The 25838-nt window shown below is 38.5% G+C and overlaps 1 protein-coding gene across 2 annotated transcripts in view; it reads left to right on the top strand.

Annotated features, from left to right (window-relative positions):
- Positions 1-25838, top strand: part of LOC120725939 (EGF-like repeat and discoidin I-like domain-containing protein 3) — a 124082-nt gene that overhangs the window by 15307 nt on the left and 82937 nt on the right. The window contains exon 2 of one of the 2 annotated variants that reach the window (XM_040019055.1): positions 16457-16483. In XM_040019055.1, the coding sequence (XP_039874989.1) occupies positions 16457-16483 (27 nt within the window). Of the gene's footprint in view, positions 1-16453; positions 16484-25838 lie in introns of both variants that reach the window. The other variant, XM_040019053.1, reaches the window with a different exon arrangement.

Below are 25838 nucleotides of genomic sequence, written 5' to 3'. Positions count from 1 at the left end.
AATGGAATGTCAGTGTACTTTGTTTGAAATTACAGGGTAATTATATTGACATACAAATACTTAGCAAGGTGCACTGAATAAAGGAGGTAGCTAGTGAGGCTTTTAAAGGGAACAGATAAACAGTTGTAATATAGGTAAATGTAAGTAATAACACAAGGAATTTTTGTTGTGAATGACTTAAGGTGTTTTACAGGAAAGGAGACACAAATTTTTGTGTAATTTTAAGTACTGTATAACTAAATTACTGCATAATTGGAATATGTGGAAAAACATATTTGGAAATCTTACATTGTAAGTACATTTTATTTTTCATGGCAAGATTCGCATTATGGAGTGGCGTCAGACAACTTAACACAGTCGAATAATAGAACATCCATCGTGCACATCAACATAATGAGTATTAAATAAAGATGTAAAAATACAGCATTAATTCACTCCATAATACTCGATCATCACCAAAAAATTATGGAGTACTTAAAATCACTTATATTGTACTTAAAATTACTTACAGTATAATTTGTGTTCTATCGTGTAAAAAACCTTTAAATTACTAATGCACAACATAAAATTACTTACACATACACTATTTAAATTTACTTACAGTATAATTATTTCACTTTTTCCTGTAACAACCTGACTATTACCTCTGAAATTGCAGAATATGTACCTCTAAGTATTTGTAAGTAAATATGATAGTCACAGGCCATATTATGAAGTGTTACCTTTTCTGTACTTTTGATTATAGTTTGTTTATTTCTCCTTCATAAACACATGGAAAACTGTCTCACGTGCTTGTTTTGTTAGCCACAAACTCTTCTTAAATTATCAGAAGTTGAGCAACCACACTTGGCATATACATTACATGTTATGACTCTGAAAGTCATTATATGAAATGTTATCATATCAGGTATTATGATGTTATTGTCTTGCCTACCTTGTACCAATTTTTAGCATTTATGCACCTAGAACACCTTACAAAAACATTGTATAATTTTTTATTTCATGACAATAAAATAATATGTATCACTACAAAAGTTTAATTATGCATGGCGTTATGATGCTGGGATGTTGCCTAGCAACCACCTAGCAGATGGCTAAAATGACCCATTTTTCAGCGTTAAAACATCTACCACCCCTATTTTTTTTTTCACATTTCTCAATTTAATTACATACATTAGGTGCCAACAGGAGGCCAAACAATAGCACAGGCATGCACTAGCTTTTATTATTGACCTCATCACCCCAGCTTATTTTCCTTTATAAGAGTCATATTTATGAACTCTGTGTTTCAGATCAAAATTCAGAACTGTGAAAGCATGGTCATCATCTGTAATAGGATATTTAATATCAGCCTAAAGGGATACTAAACCTGAAATAAGTACTGCAGCATTTAACTTTCTCTTGAACACTTTGTATAAGTAACATAAAATAAAACAAAGTATAAAATCAGCTGAGATCGTTCGGAGGTTAGTTAAACAGCAGAATCACTTTGGTGTTGGGAAGTGCTATTTGGGCTGTTTTCCAGCTTTAATGCCTCTGTCTTTAATGGCCTTGTGTAATACATAAACACGTAAGGAACAAGCTTGTGTTCCTCATTACGATGGGTATTTTTGTCAGTGTGTGGAACTGCAGCCTCCGAGTTTTATATTGTTAAATGTTAAGTTTGACAGTGTGTCTCAGGCCATGTTATGGAGTCATTTAAAAGTAATGTAACAATATGTTTGCAAAGAATTGCTTTCTCCAGGGAATAATTAAGTATGCAAGTAGTAATGCAATACTTGTGAAAAAAAAAAGCAGCCACTACTATTTAATAGAATAGATGCTTGAGAAAGGACACTAACATGATAACCCACACTTAAATTTTGATGCTGTGTATTTCAATGCAACTAGTGTGTCAAGGAAAGACTTTATATAAAAGAGGATTGCTTAGGCACAGTGCATTGTTGGGTCTGCTGGTTGAACCACTCAGTCATTATCCCTTGGATAGGGCTGAAAGATGTTAAATCCAAATTGTAAGTACTAAATTAATAAGACATTCATGACAGGTGCATGATATGAGCAGTGAATACTTTTCCCTGTCAGTTAAGGTCGTGCTTCTGCATCTGTGTATCAAAGATTTTTTAAGAACCTCTTAATTGTTTCAAATCTAAAATGTTTTTGTTGTTCTGTAACCGTTGCATACATTTGTTCTGTAGTCATGGTTCATACTGTAGTGGTTCACCTCAGAAAAAGCTAGATCCCAAGTTGCTGGAAAAAAAAAATCCTGTGAACCCTCTAGGCCTTGGGCTGAGTGCATTATCGCTGCCCCTGGCCCATGATGAGGAGAAGTATCGATCTTATCCTCAGACGAAAGCCCTCTGTGCACCTCTGCAGGGCTTAGTGCTGGCTGAGGCAGGATGCACAGTAATGAGAACAGTAGAGGGCAGAATGGGGGACCAGCTTATTCCTAACAAGGATGGAGACCTTTACACAAAAGAAAAGAAATAAGCTAGATGGGCATTTCTTTAAAAACCCCTCCCTCTCTTCAAGCCACTCTACTTTTTCTTTCTCTAAGCACAGTTTAGGTCTTAACCACACCACGGACTCTAGCCTTGATGGTCTTATCTGGAATTTTGAGCTCCTGTGGGAATATATCTCTGTATAGAGTGGCTAAAAAATAAATTTAGCACACTCCCACTATGAAGTCAGAGAAGCAGTAGAGGCAAGAAAAGAGCAAGAAAGTGATTTCAGCATAACCAAACTTATAAAATTCAGAGGATGCTCCTGGCTGGCAAGAGAGATCTCCAATCCTTTGAGCTCCATTTTTGGATGCTTTTGTGGTAACAGAAGTTGCTTTATGACAAGGACTCCAAAGACAGATTTTTGGGTGTGCAGGCCTTTGAGGTGATTATTACATTTGGTGATACCTCAGGCCTCACACTGACTGGAGCTCAACCAAACCATACGAATTATGGGATGTGAATTTTGGATCATAAATGCTTTTAACATATAGTGATCAAAGTTGTAACAGAGTTGAAACAACTGTTTGTTTAATGCCTAACAACAGATTTAAAAGCCCCCCACAAATAAACGAGAAATAATTTGCTTTTCTTATGTATTATGTATGATTCTCTCTGCATTTTAGCCAGTGTTGGAAACACATCTGTGCCTCCTTCCTTACGAGGGTGGGGAATATATTGAACGCATAGTTTGCCACAGCTACACCTCTTGCTGTTGTTTATTGGAACTCTCTTAGAAAATACAGAAAAAGAGAGATTGAGTTGCTTCTAAATTTAGATTTAACAGTTAATAAAGTAAATGTATCCAATTGCCTGGTCCAATTAAATACTGTTCTGTTTTGTTTGGTTTCAATTTCCCCTTTTATTGCATGTTAGTTTAAAATGAGAAACTTATAATGAAACAAAGTAGTGCTTAAATGCAAAGAAATGCTTGCTTTGGTTACTTAGATCAAAACACTGGCGTGACTGTATTCGTCAATGGGTTCACATTTAAGCGTATTAGGAAAAATTATATTTGCAGGCCATATCATAAAGCATGACATCTCCCATGACAGCTCAAAAAATATCAACACACTTTGCAGGTTGTAAATGCCTTAAGAATAAGTAAAAAAGCTGAACTAATATCAAACATCAACAGACTTAAATTTCCTTGTTATAAAGTAAAACCTGACTGAGCCCTTTGTTTGACCCCCTTACTTCCAGTAGATATAGAAATCTGTTTAACTCAGAGGGGGGCGGTGTAAAGGAATGTGCCTACCAACTGTCTGACTTAATAGGAGCACCTAAGGTTTCTTTCATCCTCAAATGTCCCTGCAGCAAAGGCGTAGATATCGTCTCTCTGGACCAGGACCTTCGATAAGCTTTCACAGACTTGGTGGCCAGTGTGAGCTCTGTTATCGTTTACCCATTTCATCTGTGTGATGTGCTGCTTCCTTTAGATCTCTCTCTTCTGTCTCGCTTCTCTGGTGACTTTAATTCCAGTCCACATTCCTGTATGTTAATTTTTTTTCTACTTCTCTTTGTGCCTTTATCTTTATAAGGCAGTTTCTGAACGGTAGTTTGCATACGTGTTCAGCTTACCAGGACCACACTGTCTGTCTTTATAGTTTTCCATGGATGTTTAGCATTTTCAGCCCTCTCAAACATATTCGCTCTCTTCTTACTTTCCCCTCCCTGAGGCCAAACCAAGTTTATTCCCTCTAGCTATTACATCCAATTAAGGAGGAGTGAGAATTTCACCCCTCCTTCCTTTTCTCTACAATAACAATACAGTGGAATGAGTCGGGAGGTTCTCCTCTCTTGTTTGATGTGAACAAATTATTCTTTAGCTACACACTTCAAAAGGAAACCAAGATTTAGTTTATATTTTCCCTGCTTTGTCATTTGGTGAACACAATGAAAAATGAGACCTCTTGACGTGGATTGATTCCTTTTTAATTTCAGATATTCTCCTCCAGCTTGACAAATACTACAGTAGTTTGATACTATAATAGAGTAATTAAATTAAATTAAATGGGTCACAAGTTGTAATCATGTAGCCAAGCTTCCTTGCTTGAAGCAATGAAAATACTGGTTACTCAATGAAATTTGTGATACCAAGGTTTTTTTTCTTTTTAATAAAGAGTAGAGCAAGATGGCACTGGTGTTCAGGTGGTTTAAATAGCATAAAACATACAGTAACAAAAGTGTAGGGCGCTGGTTTATCTCAGTGGGACGAGCAGGCGACCATAGCTGCTGGCCCGGGTTCGAGTCTGGCCCTTTGCTGCACGTCTTCTCCTCTCTCTTTCCTTTCAGTCTTTACTATATCTATTAATGGCAGAAAAAAACAGCGTAAGTGAAAGGTGTATATATTTGACAACACTTTTTATTTTAGATTTTCTGAGGGAGAGTTGGTTTCTGTAGGCTAGTAGATGTTTCTCAGCTTCCCTCTATGACTTTAAGCCAAACACAGCACTTTTTAGACATAAATAATTATGATATTCTGTTAAATGAACACTGTGTATTAACACTGTATTAACTTGTAGCATTGAATTAACATTGCGTTACACATGGGCAGGCCTGCTAACTGTTGTTAATATTAATCATAGCTGCTAGCTATTACCTTAATGATAACTTAACGGATGGCTAATGTGGTAATCATATCACTGCTAATAGTTAGATGGCTAACGTTAATGTGTGCGTTGGCTTCTTTAATATTTATGGTAGCTGTTCAATTGCTTGACATTCCTCTTAAAGTGTTGTTCAGTATTGTGAACGCCAGCTACTTCCGTTACTAGTGAGTGACAGAGCTGCGTGCCTGCCTATCTGCAGTGGAGCTATATGTTGTAACAACAGGAGGAGGCAAACACAGCGCTCATCCTGCTGTGAACGAGTATCTAAGCTGATACTCTAATTGTTAGTATTTGAAAACCCTAATATAAGCTTTGCTCTTATGTATCAGTATCACAATGTGTAACAGTATCAGGTGTGTTGGTAATATACAGGGTGGGCCATTTATATGGATACATGGTAATAAAATGGGAATGGTTGGTGATATTAAAGTCCTGTTTGTGGCACATTAGTATATGTGAGGGGGCAAACTCCTCAAGATGGGTGGTGACCATGGTGGTCATTTAAAAGTCGGCAAACTTGGATACAACTTTTGTTTTTTCAATAGGAAGAGGGCCATGTGACACATCAAACTTATTGGTAATGTCACAAGAAAAACAATGGTGTGCTTGGTTTCAACGTAACTTTATTCCTTCGTGAGTTATTTACAAGTTTCTCTTCGTTCACAGCCATTGACATGTCGAAGAGGTTGACACGTGAGGAGCGGATTGAAATTGTGTTGATATCTAGTGAACGCAGTAACCGGGTCATTGCAGCAGATTTCAATGCAAGACACCCTATGAGACCACCCATCTCCCAAGCTACAGTTAGCAAACTGCTTGCTAAGTTTCGTGAAACTGGTTCAGTGTTGGATTTGCCAAAATGTGAACGCAAGAAAACTGTCACTAATGAAGAAACATCAGTGGCTGTCCTAGCTTCATTCAGCAAGAGCCCACAGCGTAGCACTCGCCGCATGTCACTGGAGAGTGGCATTAGTCGAACATCCCTTCGGCAGATATTAGCTACTCACAAATGGCACCCTTACAAACTCCAGCTACTACAGCATCTCAACGAGGATGACCCAGATCGGCGCACAGAATTTGCAGAATGGAAAGTGGATTGGTCGTCGTGGGCCATTTGAATGGCCCCCAAGGTCTCCTGATCTGACCCCCTTAGACTTTTATCTTTGGGGTCATCTGAAGGCAATTGTCTATGGTGTGAAGATACGAGATGTGCAGCACCTGAAACTACTGATACTGCATCCCTGTGCTGGCATTTCTCCTGCGGTGTTGCTATCAGTGTGTGAAGAGTGGGAGAAGAGGGTTGCATTGACAATCCAACACAATGGGCAGCACATTGAACACATTTTATAAGTAGTCAGAAACTTGTAAATAACTCATGAAAGAATAAAGTTACATTGAAACCAAGCACACCGTTGTTTTTCTTGTGACATTACCAATAAGCGTGATGTGTCACATGGCCCTCTTCCTATTGAAAAAACAAAAGTTGTATCCAAGATGGCCGACTTCTAAATGGCCACCATGGTCACCACCCATCTTGAGGAGTTTGCCCCCTCACATATACTAATGTGCCACAAACAGGACTTTAATATCACCAACCATTCCCATTTTATTACCGTGTATCCATATAAATGGCCCACCCTGTATTTATGAGCCAAATCTCTGGATGAACATTTCTTCTACCTTCAGAGACCCTTCGGTTGAATATAAAGCACCACCGCACACGGGGAAAGCGGTCCTGATGACCTTTAAGCGCCTTTTCCTTCTTCAAAGTCTGTGCCATCAAAACATTCTTTTCCTGCAAAATAAATTTTAGGGACTAAACAACTACTGTGATCCTGGGCGTTGTTTCTCATACTGTCAGTGTCAAGTAGTGAATTTTATATATAACAGATGGTGGCTCTGGTAGGTGTTTGCCTTAAGTACATCCCAAAGCCCATGACAGCAGATTTCTGTGCCACAAATTATACAACTGACACATTTGACAGTTTAGTGTATCATATGAGTGTACAGGCGTTATACAACCTGACTTAAAAAAAGACATAAAAATAAAATAAAACAAATAACCTCACTGTGTCAGTTCAGCTGTTCTAGAGCTTTTATTATTTTTTTGTGAAAGACAATAGCAGTTAACCTTTAGAGTTCCATCTCAGATAATTGAAGTAAACACAGGTTTCTGATACAAAGGGGTGGAAAATTACCATAAAATTTTAGGAAAGAGCTTCTGCTGCATAATGGGGTTGTGCGCTCTACCACTCAGGGACCTCATTTGCTTTTGTTTATTGGTTGTACAACACCCCGGCAGAATATGCCCTGCATACATAAGAGTGAAAACAGCTTTTTTTAAAAAAAACTATTTGACCAATTTATGAGTGGAGATGCAAATCGCATCTACCTGAGAACGATGTATAAAAAATGGCCATAGCTACCACGTTACTCACCAGTTTCTGGGTGACATAATGGTGACAATGTCATAGACTCATTATAAAGCCTTGAGATGAGTTTTTTTTATAGTTTTTCTCAGTCACAATTTCTGAATAATTTCCTCTTCTGACCTGTAAAATTACAAACATTTGCAAAATGGATTTAATATTTTATTCAATATGACCAAAAATGAAATGAATCACTGAACCCAAAAGAATCACTACTCCTCCTGCTGTATTGTTCAAATGACTTTCAACTTTTATAGCTGCCGATCTGTATTAACTACTATCTCACTGATGTTCTGGTTTATGAAAGGTTTACACCAGTTTACAGCAGAAGAAGCAGAATACCCAGAGGTTACCTGGCCATCTGTTCTTTTATCAGTTAGTTTTGTGATATTATATTTACATATTAAAGTCTTTGCCAAGGTATCTCAATAAACAGAGTGTTAGTCAGTTAATGATTGTCTTTTGAAGAGTATCAAAAGTTAAAATGCAAATAAATCGTTTTGTTATGGCACTGAAGGGCACTTGCTTGTTTTAGTTTTCTATCTCTTACCTGTCAATCAATCGCATTTCATTTGTAAAGGGTTTCAGTAACCAGCATGAGAGTTTTCATTTTATTGATAATTGCCCGTTAGGCTGTCAGATTTTTTTCCTGTTACTGTATTCTTGTGGTAGAATTCGATAAATCATACAGACTAAGTTACCTTCAAGAACATGTTATTTTGTTGACACTTTGTTTTGCACACTGACTCTAAGACTAATAAACATATCGATTCCATGTCAAAAAAACAGTATGAATCAAACCTTGGATATGTCTGCGCTCTGTATTGACCACATTACAAAAACACTTCTCTGCAGACAGACTCATCCATGGGGTTTTCATTATCTTATGCTTGGAATAGCAATTTGATGCTCTATTTGACTGAGCACCTCTTCCACATGCATTCACATACAGTTTGTCATATTATTAGTTTCAGGAATTTTACATTTCTTTTTAATTGAATTTTTTGAATCAGTCATACTTAAAAAAATGAGAATCTGTCTTATATTACGGCTCTGTGTTTGCACACATCAATTTCTTAATTCTGAACACAATATGTACCTTGTGCGTTATTGTGAATATGTTGCCATATGGTTTGAATACTTGCTACAGAAAAAGAAAATCCTTATATTTAAGTCTCCTAAACTTGTGTCTTAAGAGAGACACATAATTGCAGCAGATATATGAATAACACAGCTAAATGCCATTATCATACAGACGCACCAGCCACTTTGCAGGTACACCTTAATAGCACCTGGTTGGATCACCTTTTGCTTTCAGGACAAACTTAATTCTTTGTGGCACAGATTTAGAAAAGTGCTGGAAACATTCCTCAAAGATTCTGGACCATATTGATATGATAGCATCATGTAGCTGTTAAAGATTTGTCAGCTGCACATCTGTGATGTGAATCTTCCATCCCAAAGGGGCTCTATTGGATTGAGTTCTGGAGACTTGTGGAGGCCATTTGAGTACAGTGAACTCATTCTCATGTTCCAGAAACCAGTTTGAGATTATTTGAACTCTGTGAATTGGCATGTTATCCTGCTGGAAGCAGCCATTGGAAGATTGGTACACTGTGATAATAAAGGGAAGGACTTTGTCAGCAATTGGCCCAAAGATTGCCAAGAAAATATCCCCCAGGCCATTACACTACCATCACAGGCCTAAACGAGTGATACAAGGCAGGATGAATCCATGCTTTAATGTTATTAATGCCAAATTCTGACCCCCATCATCTGAATGTCGCAGCAGAAATTGAGACTCATCAGAGCAGTCTGTGCAAATTGTAGCCTCGTTTTTTCTTCTTCTTAGCTGGCAGGAGTAGGATCCAGTATGGATTTCTGCTGCTGTAGTACATCTGTTTCAAACTTCAGCATGTAGTGCGTTCATGCTTTTCTCCATACATTGGCTGGGGTTATTCGAGTTACTGTTGTCTTACAATAAGCTCAAAGAAGTCTGGCCATTCTCCTCTGACTTCTGGCATTAACAAAGGCAATTTTGCCTAGAGAACTGCCGCTCATTGGGTATTTTCTCTTTTGGACCATTTTCTGTAAACCCTAGAGAAGGTTCTGTGGGAAATACTCCAACTACCATGCCACATTCAAAGCCACTTAAAAGTGGCTTTCTTTTCCATTCTGCTCAGGTTGAACTTCAGCAGGTCATCCTTTATTTTGATGACTAAAGAAAGCTAAAGTTGCATATTCTTGTCACACTGGCATTAAACATCATTGCATTAATTATGGGTCCACTGTACTGGTCTCAGGCTACAAAGCCACAAAGCCACAGGGCAATTGACAGCGACTTGTCCATTGCCCTTTCCACCGTCACTCCACAATGCACAAGAATTGTTAATCCTCATATAATCTTTATAAAACTTGCACACAAAGATCACCTAACAGATCTTTGCCATTGTCCTGAAGGCCAACTCATACTTATCATTTTATGAGCACTTTTCAGTTTTGACAAGAATCACTACTTCTCCTTGGCTATTGATAACATAGCAAGATTAATTTGTCTTGGATATGACTCTTTGTGAGTTTCTCCGACTTCATTTTTTTGCAACACAGTCAGCAAAACGCAACTTTCTTTGTGCACTTTGCACATAACAGCCACAATTCACATAACCTCTGAATTTTGATGGATTGTTTATTTAAAAAATAATATTAAGCCACATGTCCTGTATATCTGTTTAATAAAACAGTGTAAGTATTTCTGTGCTGTATCAGGAAACACAGCTGAAGTATTTTGCCAGAAACTTTCCAATGAGATTTTTTTTTCATACCTCCTGCCCCATTTTTCACAATATACCTACTCCTGTTTTATTACATAGAGGTTGTAATGGTGCATAAAGCATCCCTAGAAGTCATATGAATTGTTGGGATAAGTGTCTGACATCTTTCTGTAGGGAGGTGCCTTTCTTTTCCTTTCTAAACCACATGTCAAAGAGCCCCACATTAATGGTATACTTTACCCTGCACTCCTGCTCCGCTGACAAAAAAGTAAAATGAGGATGGATGGGTTATTTACTTACAGAGAGATGGTGCTTACCACTCCACTTGATATAAAGGGTTGTGCTACTGCATTCTTCCTTGTCATTAGTTGGAAAACAACTAATGATAAGGAAGTGCCTCAACAATGCCTCCCTAATTATTGTTGGTATTGTGTCTGTGAGTCATTTCACAGTTAGCCACCCACTCCATAGCTGAATGATTTAATGTTAATAAGCACCGTAGTGATGGAACAAACACTTTTAAGGGTGCTCTTATGTGGGAGATAGATGTGCAATGAGCATCTGTTCATGGTTTGTGTGTGTGTGTGTGTTTGCGTGTGTTTGTGGAGCACAGGGAAAGGTGATATCTTTAGTGCAAATGTAGAACATGTATAAAGGCTGCCATATGTGCTGCAGTGCCACTAACTAAATCCTATTTGCAACAAACCACTTTAGACATTTGTTTCTTTTATTCACTGTGAGAAGAAGTAAAATGATATTTTCACACATAAATACTGATGGGCTTCATGGGAAGCTGTGCTGATATCAGTAACTGTCTTATAAGCGAAACAAAGTCTCAAGCGTTTACACTTTCAGAGTCCAGAGGACTTTTCTAAACATCTTAACCATGCAAAGTGTAAATGATTATTGCCTGTATTGTGTCTCATAGAAATGATACCTTTACCCAGAATCACCATTTGAAGCAGTCTGTGATGATTTATGACATTGCTAGTCTGCAGGTGACTAGAAGTGTGACTGCGATAATTACTATTGCTCATTTATGGCTGAAAACACATGGAACCTTTTAAGCTGCAGGTTGAGTCATGCACTAATTAAATGCAGGTCTGTGGCAAATTAAACTGGTTTGTGTGATAATTTTATGGATCTTTTTTTTTTAAAGCTACTGTATGCTAATTAAGGCTGAGCATATCTCCTACTTACCACCAAATGTTGGGAAGAAGCATGGGAACTCTAACAAAACTTTTACTGCTTGAGATAACTACAGTAGAGCTACTTGGCACACAGAAACAGGATTTGTCAGCTCCAGCAAGGAGGTGTCTGGGCTGCCATCATTAGCACTGACAGCCGACTGTCATATTTGATGCTACACTGCTAAATGGGAATACGATCCATTACCCGGATCGTTTTTCGACTTTGCCATGGCTTCACTGGTCATGACAGTGAGAGTGATAAGCTTTACAGAGCCTTTATTTTCGACAGAACTCGGGTTTACCTCTTTCTGGTTAACGTTATTGGGTTTTCAGTTGATCAGCCCTAATTAAGCACTAAAAAAGTTTGCAGTAGGTCACACTAGGTATAGCTGAAAGGCAACCTACTGAATCAGATCAAACTTCTCCATTAGCTTGTTATCTCTTAAAAAAACTGGATAGTAATTTGCCTTACTGATGTAAGGGGCATCCACTCAAACACCCGCTGGATATCCTTGTAAAAAAACTACCATCAAAATGAGGTTCCTACACAACCTTTCCAGGATACAAAGCACCGGCGAGGGTCAGTGTCAACACAACAGCATAAAACAGTTGGTGGCTCCCACGACTGTGTAATGCACTGCTATCATAATAACAGTGCAATCATTGTGTTAACCCCTTACCCTGACAAATGCAGGTACATCAAAACAATAACGCTGTCTTTAGTATTAAAGTGTTGTAGGGTTATAAGGTTAATAGTAATGGTTAGGAAAAAACACTGAAAAATACATTAAATATTTCATGCAACCTAGCCCCACTCAAAGTCCAAATGTATTTATCGATTCACATTAAGCCTAACAGACAAATAATTCTCTGTTTCTTTGCTTTTGTTTTAGACGTTTGCTCAGCAGCAGTTTCTGGAAAATGACTGCTGGTTAACAATGAACCTTAATGGAGAGTGCATCAGTCAGTATGTTACACTTGCTCTGCTGTGTGTTAGAAGACATTCAATTGGGAATTTGGCTGCAGTAAAATTCTCTGTACGCAGAGAATAGAAGAAGAATAGAACAAAAAATAGATGTAAAGGGCTTACTTACTGACAAAAAGAAGAGTGCAAAAATGAAGTCACGAGTTCATGGATTTGCTGCTTTGGACGTGCCAGGACTTTAGAAGGCATTATTTACTTTCCATCTTGTGCAACGTGGTGTTAGAAATGCCTTTCATTTTTGGCACAAGTGTAGAACTTTGGGACATTGCAGATGTGACTTTTACTTACATGTTAACATTAAAAAAAGTAAATAAAAATTCAGAATAACACTTTCACCTTCTGTTATGTGGAACTGGAACAGGGTCAGTTTGTGTTTTAACTTTAAATTTTCTAGTGAACTCAACTAAAGGGGTGAAATTCTTCGTGAATCAGACTGAGTGACTGTGAAGGCCACAGAATATATTTCACATCATTGTTATAATTCTCAGCCTTCAGTGACCCGTGTGCATTATCGCTGAACAGGCAACGTACTGTTGGCATTCTTTTGGTCCACATTGCATAACCCTCAAGGTTTTCATGGATACGTTTATGTGTGTAAAACAAGCTGTAAATACTAAAGGTCACAGCCATTTAACTCTACTAACTAAACTGTACTAACTGATTTCTGTTGGTCAGTCATTGATTTAAATGCTTCTTGCAAACAAAGTTACTAAATCAAAATGGCTTATCATATTAAGGAATGTGAGTGTACTGTGTACATATTTACCCATCGTGGTAAAAAAATTGGTGAACCCTATTGTTTAATATATAAAGGGGTATCTTCACCCTTATATGAATTTGTATGTACAGTATGCATGCTCTGCATAGTTTTTATGCTTGTTCATCTTGTGCACTTGCTCCTCTATCTCCACTGAACACCTTGAGGTCATATCAATTCAGGAAAGCCTGACTGGTTCCTATTTAGATTATGGATGGTTATTACTGCCTCCTGGCTGTCAGTCAGATTAAACCAATATGTCCCGGGATAGAGGCTTATCATCTCATAGAGAGTACCTTCTCCTGGTAAGAAGGAGGGGCCATTTAAATAAGCCATCTCCAGAACCTTCCATGTTCTACAAATTTATTAATGTGGTCTGAAGAAATATCAATGCATCAAGTATTTATTGTACACCAATATGCTTGGTATTGCCCTTGTCTGTCAGTTTACTTTATGGATTTGTCTCAATAATATAGGACTATACCACAAGAATTACACAGTTGTCCATTCCTGTGTTTGCTCCTGCAGTAAACAAATATAATACCAGGTTCAGGGAGGAGAAAGACAAGACAGCGAAAGGAGTGCATGGGAAGGCGAAACACACACTTTCAAAAAGTTAACTGTGTGCATGCAATGTATTTTTGTGTCTTCATATGGGAAGAACTGACAATAAGCCATACTGTAGAATGACCCACGTAGTATTTATAGCTTGCTGGCTAGCAGAACAGCCGTGTTTTTACCACTTTTTGATATAGACGAACCAATAGATTTTTAATAGATCCAGCCAATGGAGGGAGTACTCTGGTAAGGCTCTAATGACAGCTTTTGACAAGATTTGTTGGATTTGCAGGATTTTATGAATAGAAAATATATCAACATTTAGTTTGTCAGTCATTTTTGAATTAGCAGACAGCAATTCTTTGTTTTCTGTTGTAGAGATTTCATCTGATGACTTTGTTTTAACAGTTTAGCATAAAATTAGAGGCACTTTCTCAAGAATGTTAGTAACAGTTTTTAAGTTGTGGAAACAATTGAAACAATGCCTATCTGAGTAGAATTCATGATAAGAACACAACCATTGTGATGCCAATAATTTACTGTTGGCATTAAACACGTCACAATCAGACCTCACATGCATCAAAATGCATACCATCAATTCAGACTCCCTCTCTAAGAGGTTCAGCATTAATGCACATCCTCTCTGCTGCTACTGATTTCAGGAAGTCAGCGAATAATCTGACAACAACAAAAGTGACTCCGCCTCGGTTTCCCAGTCAAAACTTTGCACTTTCACCATTTTAGTCTAGCTGAACGTGAAGGTAATCTTTAATACATATTTTTATTGTTTATTTAAACCGATAGTCTATTTTTTGTCCACAGTTTATCCTGATGCTCACTGCTGTGGGAAATAAGCTATGTGATTCAGCTAACACTGGGTGTTTTGTTATTTTTATGGAGAACACCAACAATTAGAGACATAAATTTTGCTAACCCACTGTACTTTCAATATTTTATGCACTCTTATGATTCACCACTTCAACACTTGGATAAACATAAAACCCATCCTTTTATGCATCTCTGTCTTCTCAGCATGTGTATTTATGTGTGGGTGTGAATAGTTGTCTGCACTCTGAGGCATATGTTGTTTTTTTTGCCTTTATCAAGTGTGCAGTTTTGTGTGTGTGCACATGCGTGTACTTGTGTGTATGTGTCTGAGGGCTTGCAAGTGTGCGTCTTGACCCTTATGGTGAGGCTGAAGAGAAAACGGGAGCAGAAAGAAAACCACACTAAGTGAACCGTGGAATGCGCTCGGTTTGGGGATTACATTGGCCCGTGTGCATGGTAAAACACAAAGGAGAGCTTCTGCTGCCAGGCAGATGAGAGGTTGAGAAAGTGCTTGGCTTTGACTCTGTGTGGCTTCAGTTGAAGCTTTCTCTCACAGTCAAAGCAGCATTAAAGGCTGTGGTTCACTCTTTAATTGTATCTGTTTATCACATTTATGACTAAGTGAATCATTTTCCCCTTCAGTTTACAGATGCTGCTGTCTTGATTCAAATCGTATATTTCTGTCTAAAGAGTACCACATCTAGTGATCCACTAAATAATTTGCTAGACATTTAGGAGATGTGTTGAATAAAATAAATAAAAAGAAAACTTATTTAAAATCCCCCGAGAGCACTTTATTTGATTTCCACATCCAAAAACACCACAGGGAGCAGAACCTGACAGAGCGCTGATGTTTGGTTTATAAAAAGAATAAAATCTGGTCTCCAAATGGTTCTGCGTGTTGTGGATGGAAATGAAACAGATTTCTCAGATGGTTTTGTATATATTTGCACCTGTGTGCAATGCAGGCACTCTATGTCTGCTTTTCTGCTTATGCAGGCTTCACCCTCTCCATATGTTAATGTCTAATTAGTATTCAGTGCTGTGGATGAAAAAAATGCTCATGACATTGAATCATACTTTAATTAAGCAAGAATTGGTAAGCAACATCATTAGCTATTGAGAAATAATAGACACGCATACTTAATATGCTCTGTACAGCAGCAAATCTCAATACATTCAGGCCTCGTTTGTCCATCCATCCATTTCTGGTTACACATTCTGTTCATCCCCAATAATAATGACAATCATATTTATCATCCTTGAATCTGATGCCCTTGGTTGACTGCCTCTGCATCTGTGCCCAACTTTTGGGCACGTCTTTTGGACCAATTTCACAACTAATGATGGAGACAGAGGGTTGTGGTAATGCTAGCAGACAGGCCAAATCTAAGCCACAAAGCTGGACTGGGTCTTGGGAGCCAGGGATGCAGCTAGTAAGTAAGTATGCCACAGGGGCTAATCCTAGATTGGTCCAGAATGATGAACACATATTAGGGAAAGGTAACAGACCAGGACACGTGTATTGATGGGGCATCAGATGTTACACTGTGCCAGGTTACGTTTCATGGCAGCACTGGAGAGCATGTCTGTTGGCAGGATATTGTACCCTACAGGTAGCAGGTGTGTCTGCCTTCACATACTGTGTGCTCAAGGGAATTACACTTAAATGAAACTTTGCATATGATAGCACAAAATGTAATTATCAGTACAGCTGAATCTGTTGCAATACAGCTGCGGCATTAAATACATAGTTGTGATGAAGCTAATAGGAATTTTCTCTCTTCCCTTTCCCCCCCCCCTTTTCTCCTTTGTGTCTCAACAGCAGCAGATGGTGAGGAACCAACTTCAGCAGGTGGGAATTTTTTATGCTTGGTAACGTGATTTCCATTCATTTGTTTTCATGCAAGTGTGTGTGTGTAGAGGGGGAGATAGAGAAATGGAATGAGCCAAGCCTCGTCCTTCCTTCATTACTCCTGAGTCTAATTCCTGCATTGACTCCCTGCTCATGCCGGGCCAGAAACAGTCATGATTACATCATTTAGCATTTCACTTCATAAGGCAGTCCTATTTAAACTTCCTCTAATAGTGTGAATCTGAGAAATGTCTTGTCTTTGTCTAGTACAGAGTTTTGAGATTGAGCTCACAGTCCAATTTGGTCCACTGATTGCTTTTGCATGACTGTTTTTCAGTGGAAAAGAAATATGGTGGATACCTGAGCCTTTATCATATTTCTCAGGGTGTTTTTTTTCCTTGTGTGTGAGTGCTGATTTTACAATCCATTTAGTTAAAAGCAGCATTAATCCATAGCAATTCCAACATGCTTATTCTAGAGTTAATGCAGTGCATCCATAAATACATGCCATTAGCATCAGTCTTGATGTACATTGTATTCACTCCCTATGGAGTGGACTGAGTGTATTCTTTTTTTTGCTGGCTCCAATAGATGCTAAAGTACTTATCTCTGAATTATCATATAGATGTTAAAATCATATTTTTAAGGTAGCATATTTGGTATTCCAAAGTACTGCTTCTGATTATTGAAATAACTAATGTAACAAGAGTTTTATTACAAAAGCAAGACCACAGAGGACAACAGTAAACAAGAACCTGATTTATCTTCATCAGTGATGTAATTAAAATGTCACTTCACATCCTCGGGAAGTACTGCAGCTGAATATATAATTCCTCTTTCGTTGCATCCTCAACATCTACAGTAATTGTCTTTGTCTATGTTTCTTTCATTAATGTTAATCCCTGCTGGTTTGTTGGAGATCAAATAGGTTAAAAAAAGAATGATTTATTTAGATTAGACATAATACCCCGGGAATCAAAGTACTTTGCTGCAGCAATGCAAAGAATGTGACACAACAGACAAACTAGACAGGCGTCTCAAGGGAATATGTAAGTCCAGTGCAGTGACTTCTGTCTACTTTTGCTACTAAAATAGGTTTGCCTGCTGTATAAACTACTTTTTGGCATCAGCATCTTGCTCTTTGCACAAATACCTATCGTAAATCCTTTTTTCCTAAAGCATTTCAAAGCAACTTTTCGTGTATTATACTCACTTCAGATCAGAGCAGCGAGAACACGGCAAGAAAAAATAATTATGGAGTTAGAAAATGAACTGAATTAGGTATGACTTGTGACCACTGACCTGGAACTGGACTGAGACAGAAAATAGGACAGAGTGATGAGGAAGGCCAAATTGCTCATGACAAGTTTGAAGAATTTAGCAAATCAGCTGCTATTTCACAGCATTTCATATCCTTACTCTACACAGCTTTCATACTTTGTCTCCATTCATACAAAGGGGGGTATTGTTTGCTGTGTTTGGTCTGTGTTTATTATGGTTATTTGGCAGTGTATGAATACTGCCAAGTCATCTACACGGCTTCTCTTTAAAGCGGTGAGTTTATTCTATAAAAGTATCGTTTATTAAGCACCTGATGTGTTTTATGAGCAAAACCAGTTTCATCAAAAAAACCACACGGACACGGCTGTTCTTTGATCTGCCTCGGTTGGAGGAATTTAAACTTTTAAGGCCTTTTTACTTCCATTACTAATTGCAGGGGCTGCATAAATTAAACTTTAACAAGAAAACTATATATTTTCTGAATTCTGTTCGCCAAACCTTTATTGCACAATCTCAGCGGTTGCAGTATTTGCAGTCAAAATACCATGGATACTACTGAGACCGAAGAAGCATATTTGAGCATATTTAATTGTAAAACTAACATTTGCCAAGTAGAAAGTTGAATATTAGCTCTCCAGTGAACAAGTTAGAGCCAGCCTTTGTCATATTTTCAGAAATGTTATTGGTAGACTGGGAATTTTATTTAACATATATAATTTAGATTTTGCTAATAAACATCGGAATTTTTTAGAAAGTTTCGTGTTTTTTTTAAGAGACCCCTGCGAGAATAGGTACGGCTCTGACATTTTCATGGCATTTAGTCTCTGACAAGACAGCCTTCATTTCTGCTTTTCTTTGGATCTTTCTAGAAGGATGGTGGTCTTCAATGTGACCTCTTCTTTTGAGTGACATATTCCAAAGTATTTTTGTTGCTGCGCGAGTCTTACTACTTTTACCTTCAAGTGTATTTATCTGACATTGTCAAATCCTGATGGGCGGAAATGGCAGAGTGGGAAGGGCACGGGAGAATAAAAGGCCAAAGACTCACTAAAAGCCCAACCGTCCGGCGGCTCACGCTGAGAGCCTCGATGTAATATTGGTGGTGCAGTGCCAGCTTCCATCAGTTGAAATGCAGGATGGATGCAGTGACCATGAGCCCATGAGCCAGTAAAGTCATCATACAAAAAGGCTAGGTTAAAATAGATTTGACGCAATTAGGGCATATCAGATGTCTCAGCAAAGTAGCAGGGTGCAGCTTCTGAGCTGAAGAGCTTAAATGTAAATTTCATACTCTTGAGGCAGGTAAAATGTGTGCATGTGTGTGTTTTCTTTAAAGGTATTATGAAAGCCTAACTGAAATTCAGAGTTGACAGTCACACAGCCATTTCAGTTTTGTTATTTAAATGTCTACCAAATTTCACTTTTTTAATAGCAGTTGCTGATCTAAGTAGGGTAAGGGCTGCTCGGTGTTGCTGTCAAAAACATCAGGAGTTGCGTACTAATATTTGTGGTGCCAGATTAAAAGCATTTCCTCCCATGTTGCTGCACAGTAACTTTTTCCCTGGGATCAGCAGAAATATGTCACATGGAGACAATACTTTGCCCGACCTGCTCATAACCCTAAACAATGCATGTAACCCAACAAGCAGTAGGAAGATATGGTAAAAGGACTGATTCTTATATATCTACTCTCCTGGAGTACTCAAAGCACTGCATACAACATGCCTCAATCACCCCCCACTCACACAAGCACTTCTAAACTCAAGTGCAACTAATAAACATTCACACACGTTCACACTCCGATGAACGCATCGGAAGGCAATTTGGGGTTAGTATCTTGCCCAAGGATATTTGGCATGCAGACTAGGGGAGCCAGGAATTGAACCACCAACCTTCCAATCAGTAGCTGATCTGCTCTGCCACCTGAGCCACAGTCACCCCTTCCTAGAAGATATCTTTCCTTTATCTTGGATTTAATTTTTCTTTGAAAAAACTTTAATATATTATTCAGATTGTACATGTTGTTCTCTTTGAGTCTAGAAAAAAACATAATGAGCAAGGGGCTGGGTTCATTCATGTCCATATAAATTCAACTGACTATTAATACCTCAAGCTTTGCAGCTCATCTGTGCTTTCTAAAAATTGACTGCTATCGTTATTATTAGCTGTGTCACTTCTTTCAGGCTAAGCAGAGTATGTGCAAAGCATGAAATACTGTCTCCCAAATGCCTGAATTCTTATACATTTGGGGGTGAGCTAATGCTTGTGACAGCAACTGTGACAGAGCACATACGTAGCCTTAAGCCTGAAAATGTCAAATCTCTGTGATTGATCTGCAAGGAAACAAAGGATGCTTTCCTGTGTTTAACCACTGGTCAGGATTTCACAGCTGATTGATTGGCCTCTCTTTGCAGTCAGAAAAGAAATCACAATGCCCATGCTGGACACAACACAGGCTTGCATCAATCACTATGCAAGTCTTGGCTTGTACAGCAGGGCAGCAGCTAACATTTAAATTCCCAAGAAAGCTCCCAGTGTTTCCTCCTTGCATTATCCACAGTGTTAGGATAGTTACTATTAATCTGTAAAGATTTATTATTGTGCTAAAAAATACAGTGAGTAATGCAATTATAACAAATTCATCTTAAGGTGTAATTCCTCCTAAAAAGTATTTGAAAGTCATCACTGCTGCTGAACAAGCTTTACTTTCTACAGCGATGTTATGTCTCAGTCACCCACGCCCAGAGACTGGTTGGTTAAACCTTTGCCAGCCTCTGATTGGCGACTGGAGGTGTCTGCTGCTGTGTGTAGTCAATTGTAGTTTACATGGAAGATGGCACTTTGTCTGAAAACATACCATTTAATCTCTAAGCTGTAGTGAAACTTGAAAAAGTGCCCCACACACTGAAATTTGTGACCGTCATCAATCAGCACATTTCAGACAGCGCAACTTTTACTTTGAAGGTGAGCAATTTTCATTTCCTGTTTTCCGCACTTTTAACAGTTTCACTGCTATTTTACCAAGTAGTTTGTGTTTGCGCACAAGTTGGCAAACAGTAACTCTGATTACAGATACATTCATTTAGTGATTTAACTGAAACTACAGTGGCTTGCAAAAGTATTCGGCCCCCTTGAACTTTCCCACATTTTGTCACATTACAGCCACAAACATGAATCAATTTTATTAGAATTCCACGTGAAAGACCAACACAAAGTGGTGTACACGTGAGAAGTGGAACGAAAATCATACATGATTCCAAACATTTTTTACAAATAAATAACTGAAAAGTGGTGTGTGCGTAATTATTCAGCCCCCTTTGGTCTGAGTGCAGTCAGTTGCCCATAGACATTGCCTGACAAATACAGCTGCTCTGTGACGGCCTCAGAGGTTGTCTAAGAGAATACTGGGAGCAACAACACCATGAAGTCCAAAGAACACACCAGACAGGTCAGGGATAAAGTTATTGAGAAACTGAAAGCAGGCTTAGGCTACAAAAATATTTCCCAAGCCTTGAACATCCCACGGAGCATTGTTCAAGCAATCATTCAGAAATGGAAGGAGTATGGCACAACTGTAAACCTACCAAGACAAGGCCGTCCACCTAAACTCACAGGCCGAACAAGGAGAGCACTGATCAGAAATGCAGCCAAGAGGCCCATGGTGACTCTGGACGAGCTGCAGAGATCTACAGCTCAGGTGGGGGAATCTGTCCATAGGACAACTATTAGTCGTGCACTGCACAAAGATGGCCTTTATGGAAGAGTGGCAAGAAGAAAGCCATTGTTAACAGAAAACCATAAGAAGTCCTGTTTGCAGTTTGCCACAAGCCATGTGGGGGACACAGCAAACATGTGGAAGAAGGTGCTCTGGTCAGATGAGAAAAAATGCAAAACGCTATGTGTGGCAGGAAAACACTGCACATCACTCTGAACACACCATCCCCACTGTCAAATATGGTGGTGGCAGCATCATGCTCTGGGGGTGCTTCTCTTCAGCAGGGACAGGGAAGCTGGTCAGAGTTGATGGGAAAGTGGATGGAGCCAAATACAGGGCAATCTTGGAAGAAAACCTCTTTGAGTCTGCAAAATACTTGAGACTGGGGCGGAGGTTCACCTTCCAGCAGGACAACGACCCTAAACATAAAGTCAGGGCAACAATGGAATGGTTTAAAACAAAACATATCCATGTGTTAGACTGGCCCAGTCAAAGTCCAGATCTAAATCCAATCGAGAATCTGTGGCAAGATCTGAAAACTGCTGTTCACAAACTCTGTTAATGTGACTGAGCTGGAGCTGTTTTCCAAAGAAGAATGGGCAAGGATTTCAGTCCCTAGATGTGCAAAGCTGGTAGAGACATATCCTAAAAGACTGGCAGCTGTAATTGCAGCAAAAGGTGGTTCTACAAAGTATTGACTCAGGGGACTGAATAATTACGCACACCCCACTTTTCAGTTTTTTATTTGTAAAAAATGTTTGGAATCATGTATGATTTTCGTTCCACTTCTCACGTGTACACCACTTTGTATTGGTCTTTCACGTGGAATTCCAATAAAATTGATTCATGTTTGTGGCTGTAATGTGACAAAATGTGGAAAAGTTTAAGGGGGCCGAATACTTTTGCAAGCCACTGTAGTAGAAGCATTAGCATAGCAGCTAATACTTTCCAGCAATCAGCAACACACAACTTACATTGTACATGGTGTGTGTTTGTGTGAAGAAAACACAATTTAATGGAACACCATGTTTACTCCCTCGCCTTTCCTTGGAAAGTTGCTTCTTTTCTCTAAGTAGTGTTTGGTTTTTCCTCTCTGTTGCTTCCATCATGGCTCCCAGTACTTAATCCTTTCTAGAAATGGGCAGCTGTTGGAGTGAATAAGGGATTTCTTTCTTTTTTTTTGTTTATAGCATTAAAAAACACTTCTTTCTTAATGAAAATCATCATCCTCTTAGTTGAAAAGTTTGGAGACTATAAACAAACTTATTTCTTTTTTAAAAAAATGTTTTTGTAACTATTATTTTCCCAAGAAATTAGAAACAGAACGCGGTTTTGTTTTGGTTCATGGTTTTTGTAAGTTTCTGAAAAGTTGTGTCAGTCTCAGCCCACCGAGGGCACGAAAGTAGCTGTTGCAATTTTCATGTGATGTTTTCCACTGGCGAGACAATTTGCTCTCTCTCAGATGAACAGTTTTTGATATTATGTGCTGAGTGGATGTCAGATTTTTGTATGTGTGCTAATGTGATCTGGCATCTGATCCTGACTCATAACAGTTCTGCAGTTCCTCATTTTTTGACTTATTTTGAACTCATACCGTACAAAAGTTTGCTTAATTTCCAGCACACTGGGGCGTTTTTTTTTTCTTCCTGTTTTTCTTTTTTTTCTTTTTGACAGAAATTATGAAATCAAATGTAGATGTCATACTGAACACTCTTTGTCTCTCTCTAACACACTAACTGAGAAACCATTCCCTCCCTCTTTTCTCTCTCACTGCCTCCTTTTGTCCCCACTTTTTCTGTTTTATGCACTTGCCATTAGGGATGCTGTCAGTACAGCATGGTGCGACTACAGATCATTACATCAAAAGAGCCCTGAAACCTGTCAACCCCCTTTCTCACAGTGAGCAGGTCCTCTGTGAAAGCTATTATACAAGCCTCTGTTCAACTGATTATCCACCACTCTGATTATTACTAATACAGGTCCAGGCTTTGAAATAGCATGACTTCGATAGGATTACCTCATTTGAAATTCACACCTAGAGGCCTACTAATTCCAGTGAGAGAACAATAATAGGGTCGGTAGTGATTTTGTATTTATTTGTTTATTTACTTCATTTTTTTCCTATTCTTTTTATGGGTTGGGGCTAGTGTGAAATGGTTGCCCCGTTGATATAGTAAACAATTTAAGGCTGCAGCTTTTTACTTGATGTTGTCAAATGTTGTGCTCATGGCTGCTAATTTGTCAAACTGACTTAAGAGGGCATGAGATTCTCACCCTTGAGACTTCTTCTTGTTTCCCATCGCTTAAAATGAAATAAGAGACCTGTCAAAGCACAGTTTCCCTGTCAACTCTAAGATATGACTGTAAAATGACTGGAATAGAAATTGCATCACAAGATAGGAAACTTACAAGGGCATGCTGATGGAAAGAATTCGGATTTGCTAGTTCTTTTCTCAGCAGGCTTTTTGAAACTTTAGAGTCATGTTAGATATCATTACTAAATGCAGATTGTGCAGTCAGTTCATGCTGTTGGCAATGTGGTAGCTCTTGTTTATAGATTAAAAAGCATGAAAGATAAATAGATTCAAAAAAATAAATACTGTACTAAAATTAGCCCATTTTTGTGGGTCCCTTACAAAGCTCAGTTGCTGCTCCATTATATAAATATCAATTAACTGGTTCACAGGTAACATGGTCGTATTATAATATACTACATTTGAAGTTTTGTGGATATAAATTAAATCAAAATCATGCTTTTATAAGCTGCTTTAGTTGCGTAAATGCTAAACATGGGTCCTTTTAGCCCTTTGGTAGCTGGTTGCTTGGCAACATGACAACGTCATGATATAGAATAAGAACCTTCATTGGCTAAAGATGTCTCCCGTATTTGGTTGCTGTACTTGTGATCCTGTAGGAGGAGTTTGCGGACAGGCAGACGATGGTTTTGTGGTTTATAATAAGATTTAATCTAAACATTACATTTTACAATAAATGATCAATTGACATGTACCTAGCTAGCACCCAGATGCCTGGGTGTAGGCGTGGGTGACGAGGGTTGACATGCAGCAAGGAGTCTGGGGTGGATGCAAGCCTGGGCTACCACAGTAAGAATTCAGCCTAAGTGCACGGTGCGCACACATCACTAGGTGAGCAACGAACACGTCCCATCAATCTGCAAAGTTTTGACAGGCTCAGTGCAGTTGTACAACTCAATGTATAAAAGATTAGACAGATATTGGCAGGTTTTTGAGTTATGAAACCTACAAGCTTGCATCTAGGCGTCATCATTAACATTTTGCCTCATTCTGCAGGCTAGTTCATGAAAGATTTTGAATGTCACAGATTTGTGGGCATTGGCAGTTAATTAATTCATTGCTGTGTCATACACAGCAGGTTTTGTTATAATAATTTTTATTAATAGCCTTAGTTATCATTATGGGTTGCAAAGAGATACCATAACGAGAACAAAAACAAAAAGAAGAAAGAAAAAACAGCAACAAACATGGAAAGAATCATGCTCCAACAGAGTTATTAATCATTACCGGCGTAACTCTGAGGCGTTTTCTTTTTTTTCTTTTTTTTTTGCTTGTTTTATTGAAATTCTTTTTATTGTTTGCTTAAATCCCAAAGCATGAATTCTCTAGTGGCGAAGCTTCCCAGTGTTCTGTGCACCCAAGTATTGATGAGAAAACAATGGTAATGATGAATGGGGTTTTGTTTACACAGCATGAATACATGTGATTTGTGGCTATGAATATGAATTCCCTAGCAAAATAGTGTTTGGCTCATAGGAGCCTTTTGTGTTCTGAGCAGCACTGACCCTCACACAGGGTACAGCATAAGCATTTGATTTTCTGTAGGAATGCTGAATTGTGGTTATCTGTGCACAACATGGGATAACTTCAACCAAATGGACAGATTTTATTGGTGGAGGTCATTTGCACAGCACTGAAAGCAATAAAAACATCCACTGAAGCAAACTATGCAGAAAGCAGTACGTTCCAATACAAATGAAGTGACTAAAAGGATTGCCTCAGTTTATTAGTAGAGTAAATTTGCTACAATTTTCTGAAATTCAAACGATGTTGCTGTCTTTTGGTAATGCTTTTGTGTCACAAAAGCGCTTTGGAACACCAAAGGGCAACAAGTATCTCAATAAAAAAGCCATTGCAGTCATTGGAGTTAACAATTTAATATACATTGGAGCAAAATAAGAACAGCATGTGACCTTTTTAAAATGTTTATTGCACCAATATATTTATAACTATTAAAGACAGTGCGTTTGTGCTGGCCATTCTGCAGCACATTCACAACTTTAGACTACACCTTATATTGTTCAAACCCTCAGAGAATTGCTGG

The sequence above is a fragment of the Simochromis diagramma genome, unplaced genomic scaffold (assembly GCF_900408965.1).
Source record: "Simochromis diagramma unplaced genomic scaffold, fSimDia1.1 OVJJ01000822.1, whole genome shotgun sequence".
Lineage (NCBI taxonomy): Eukaryota > Metazoa > Chordata > Actinopteri > Cichliformes > Cichlidae > Simochromis > Simochromis diagramma.
Note: the sequence above shows the minus strand (reverse complement) of the source record. Positions and strands in the feature narration are given on the sequence as shown.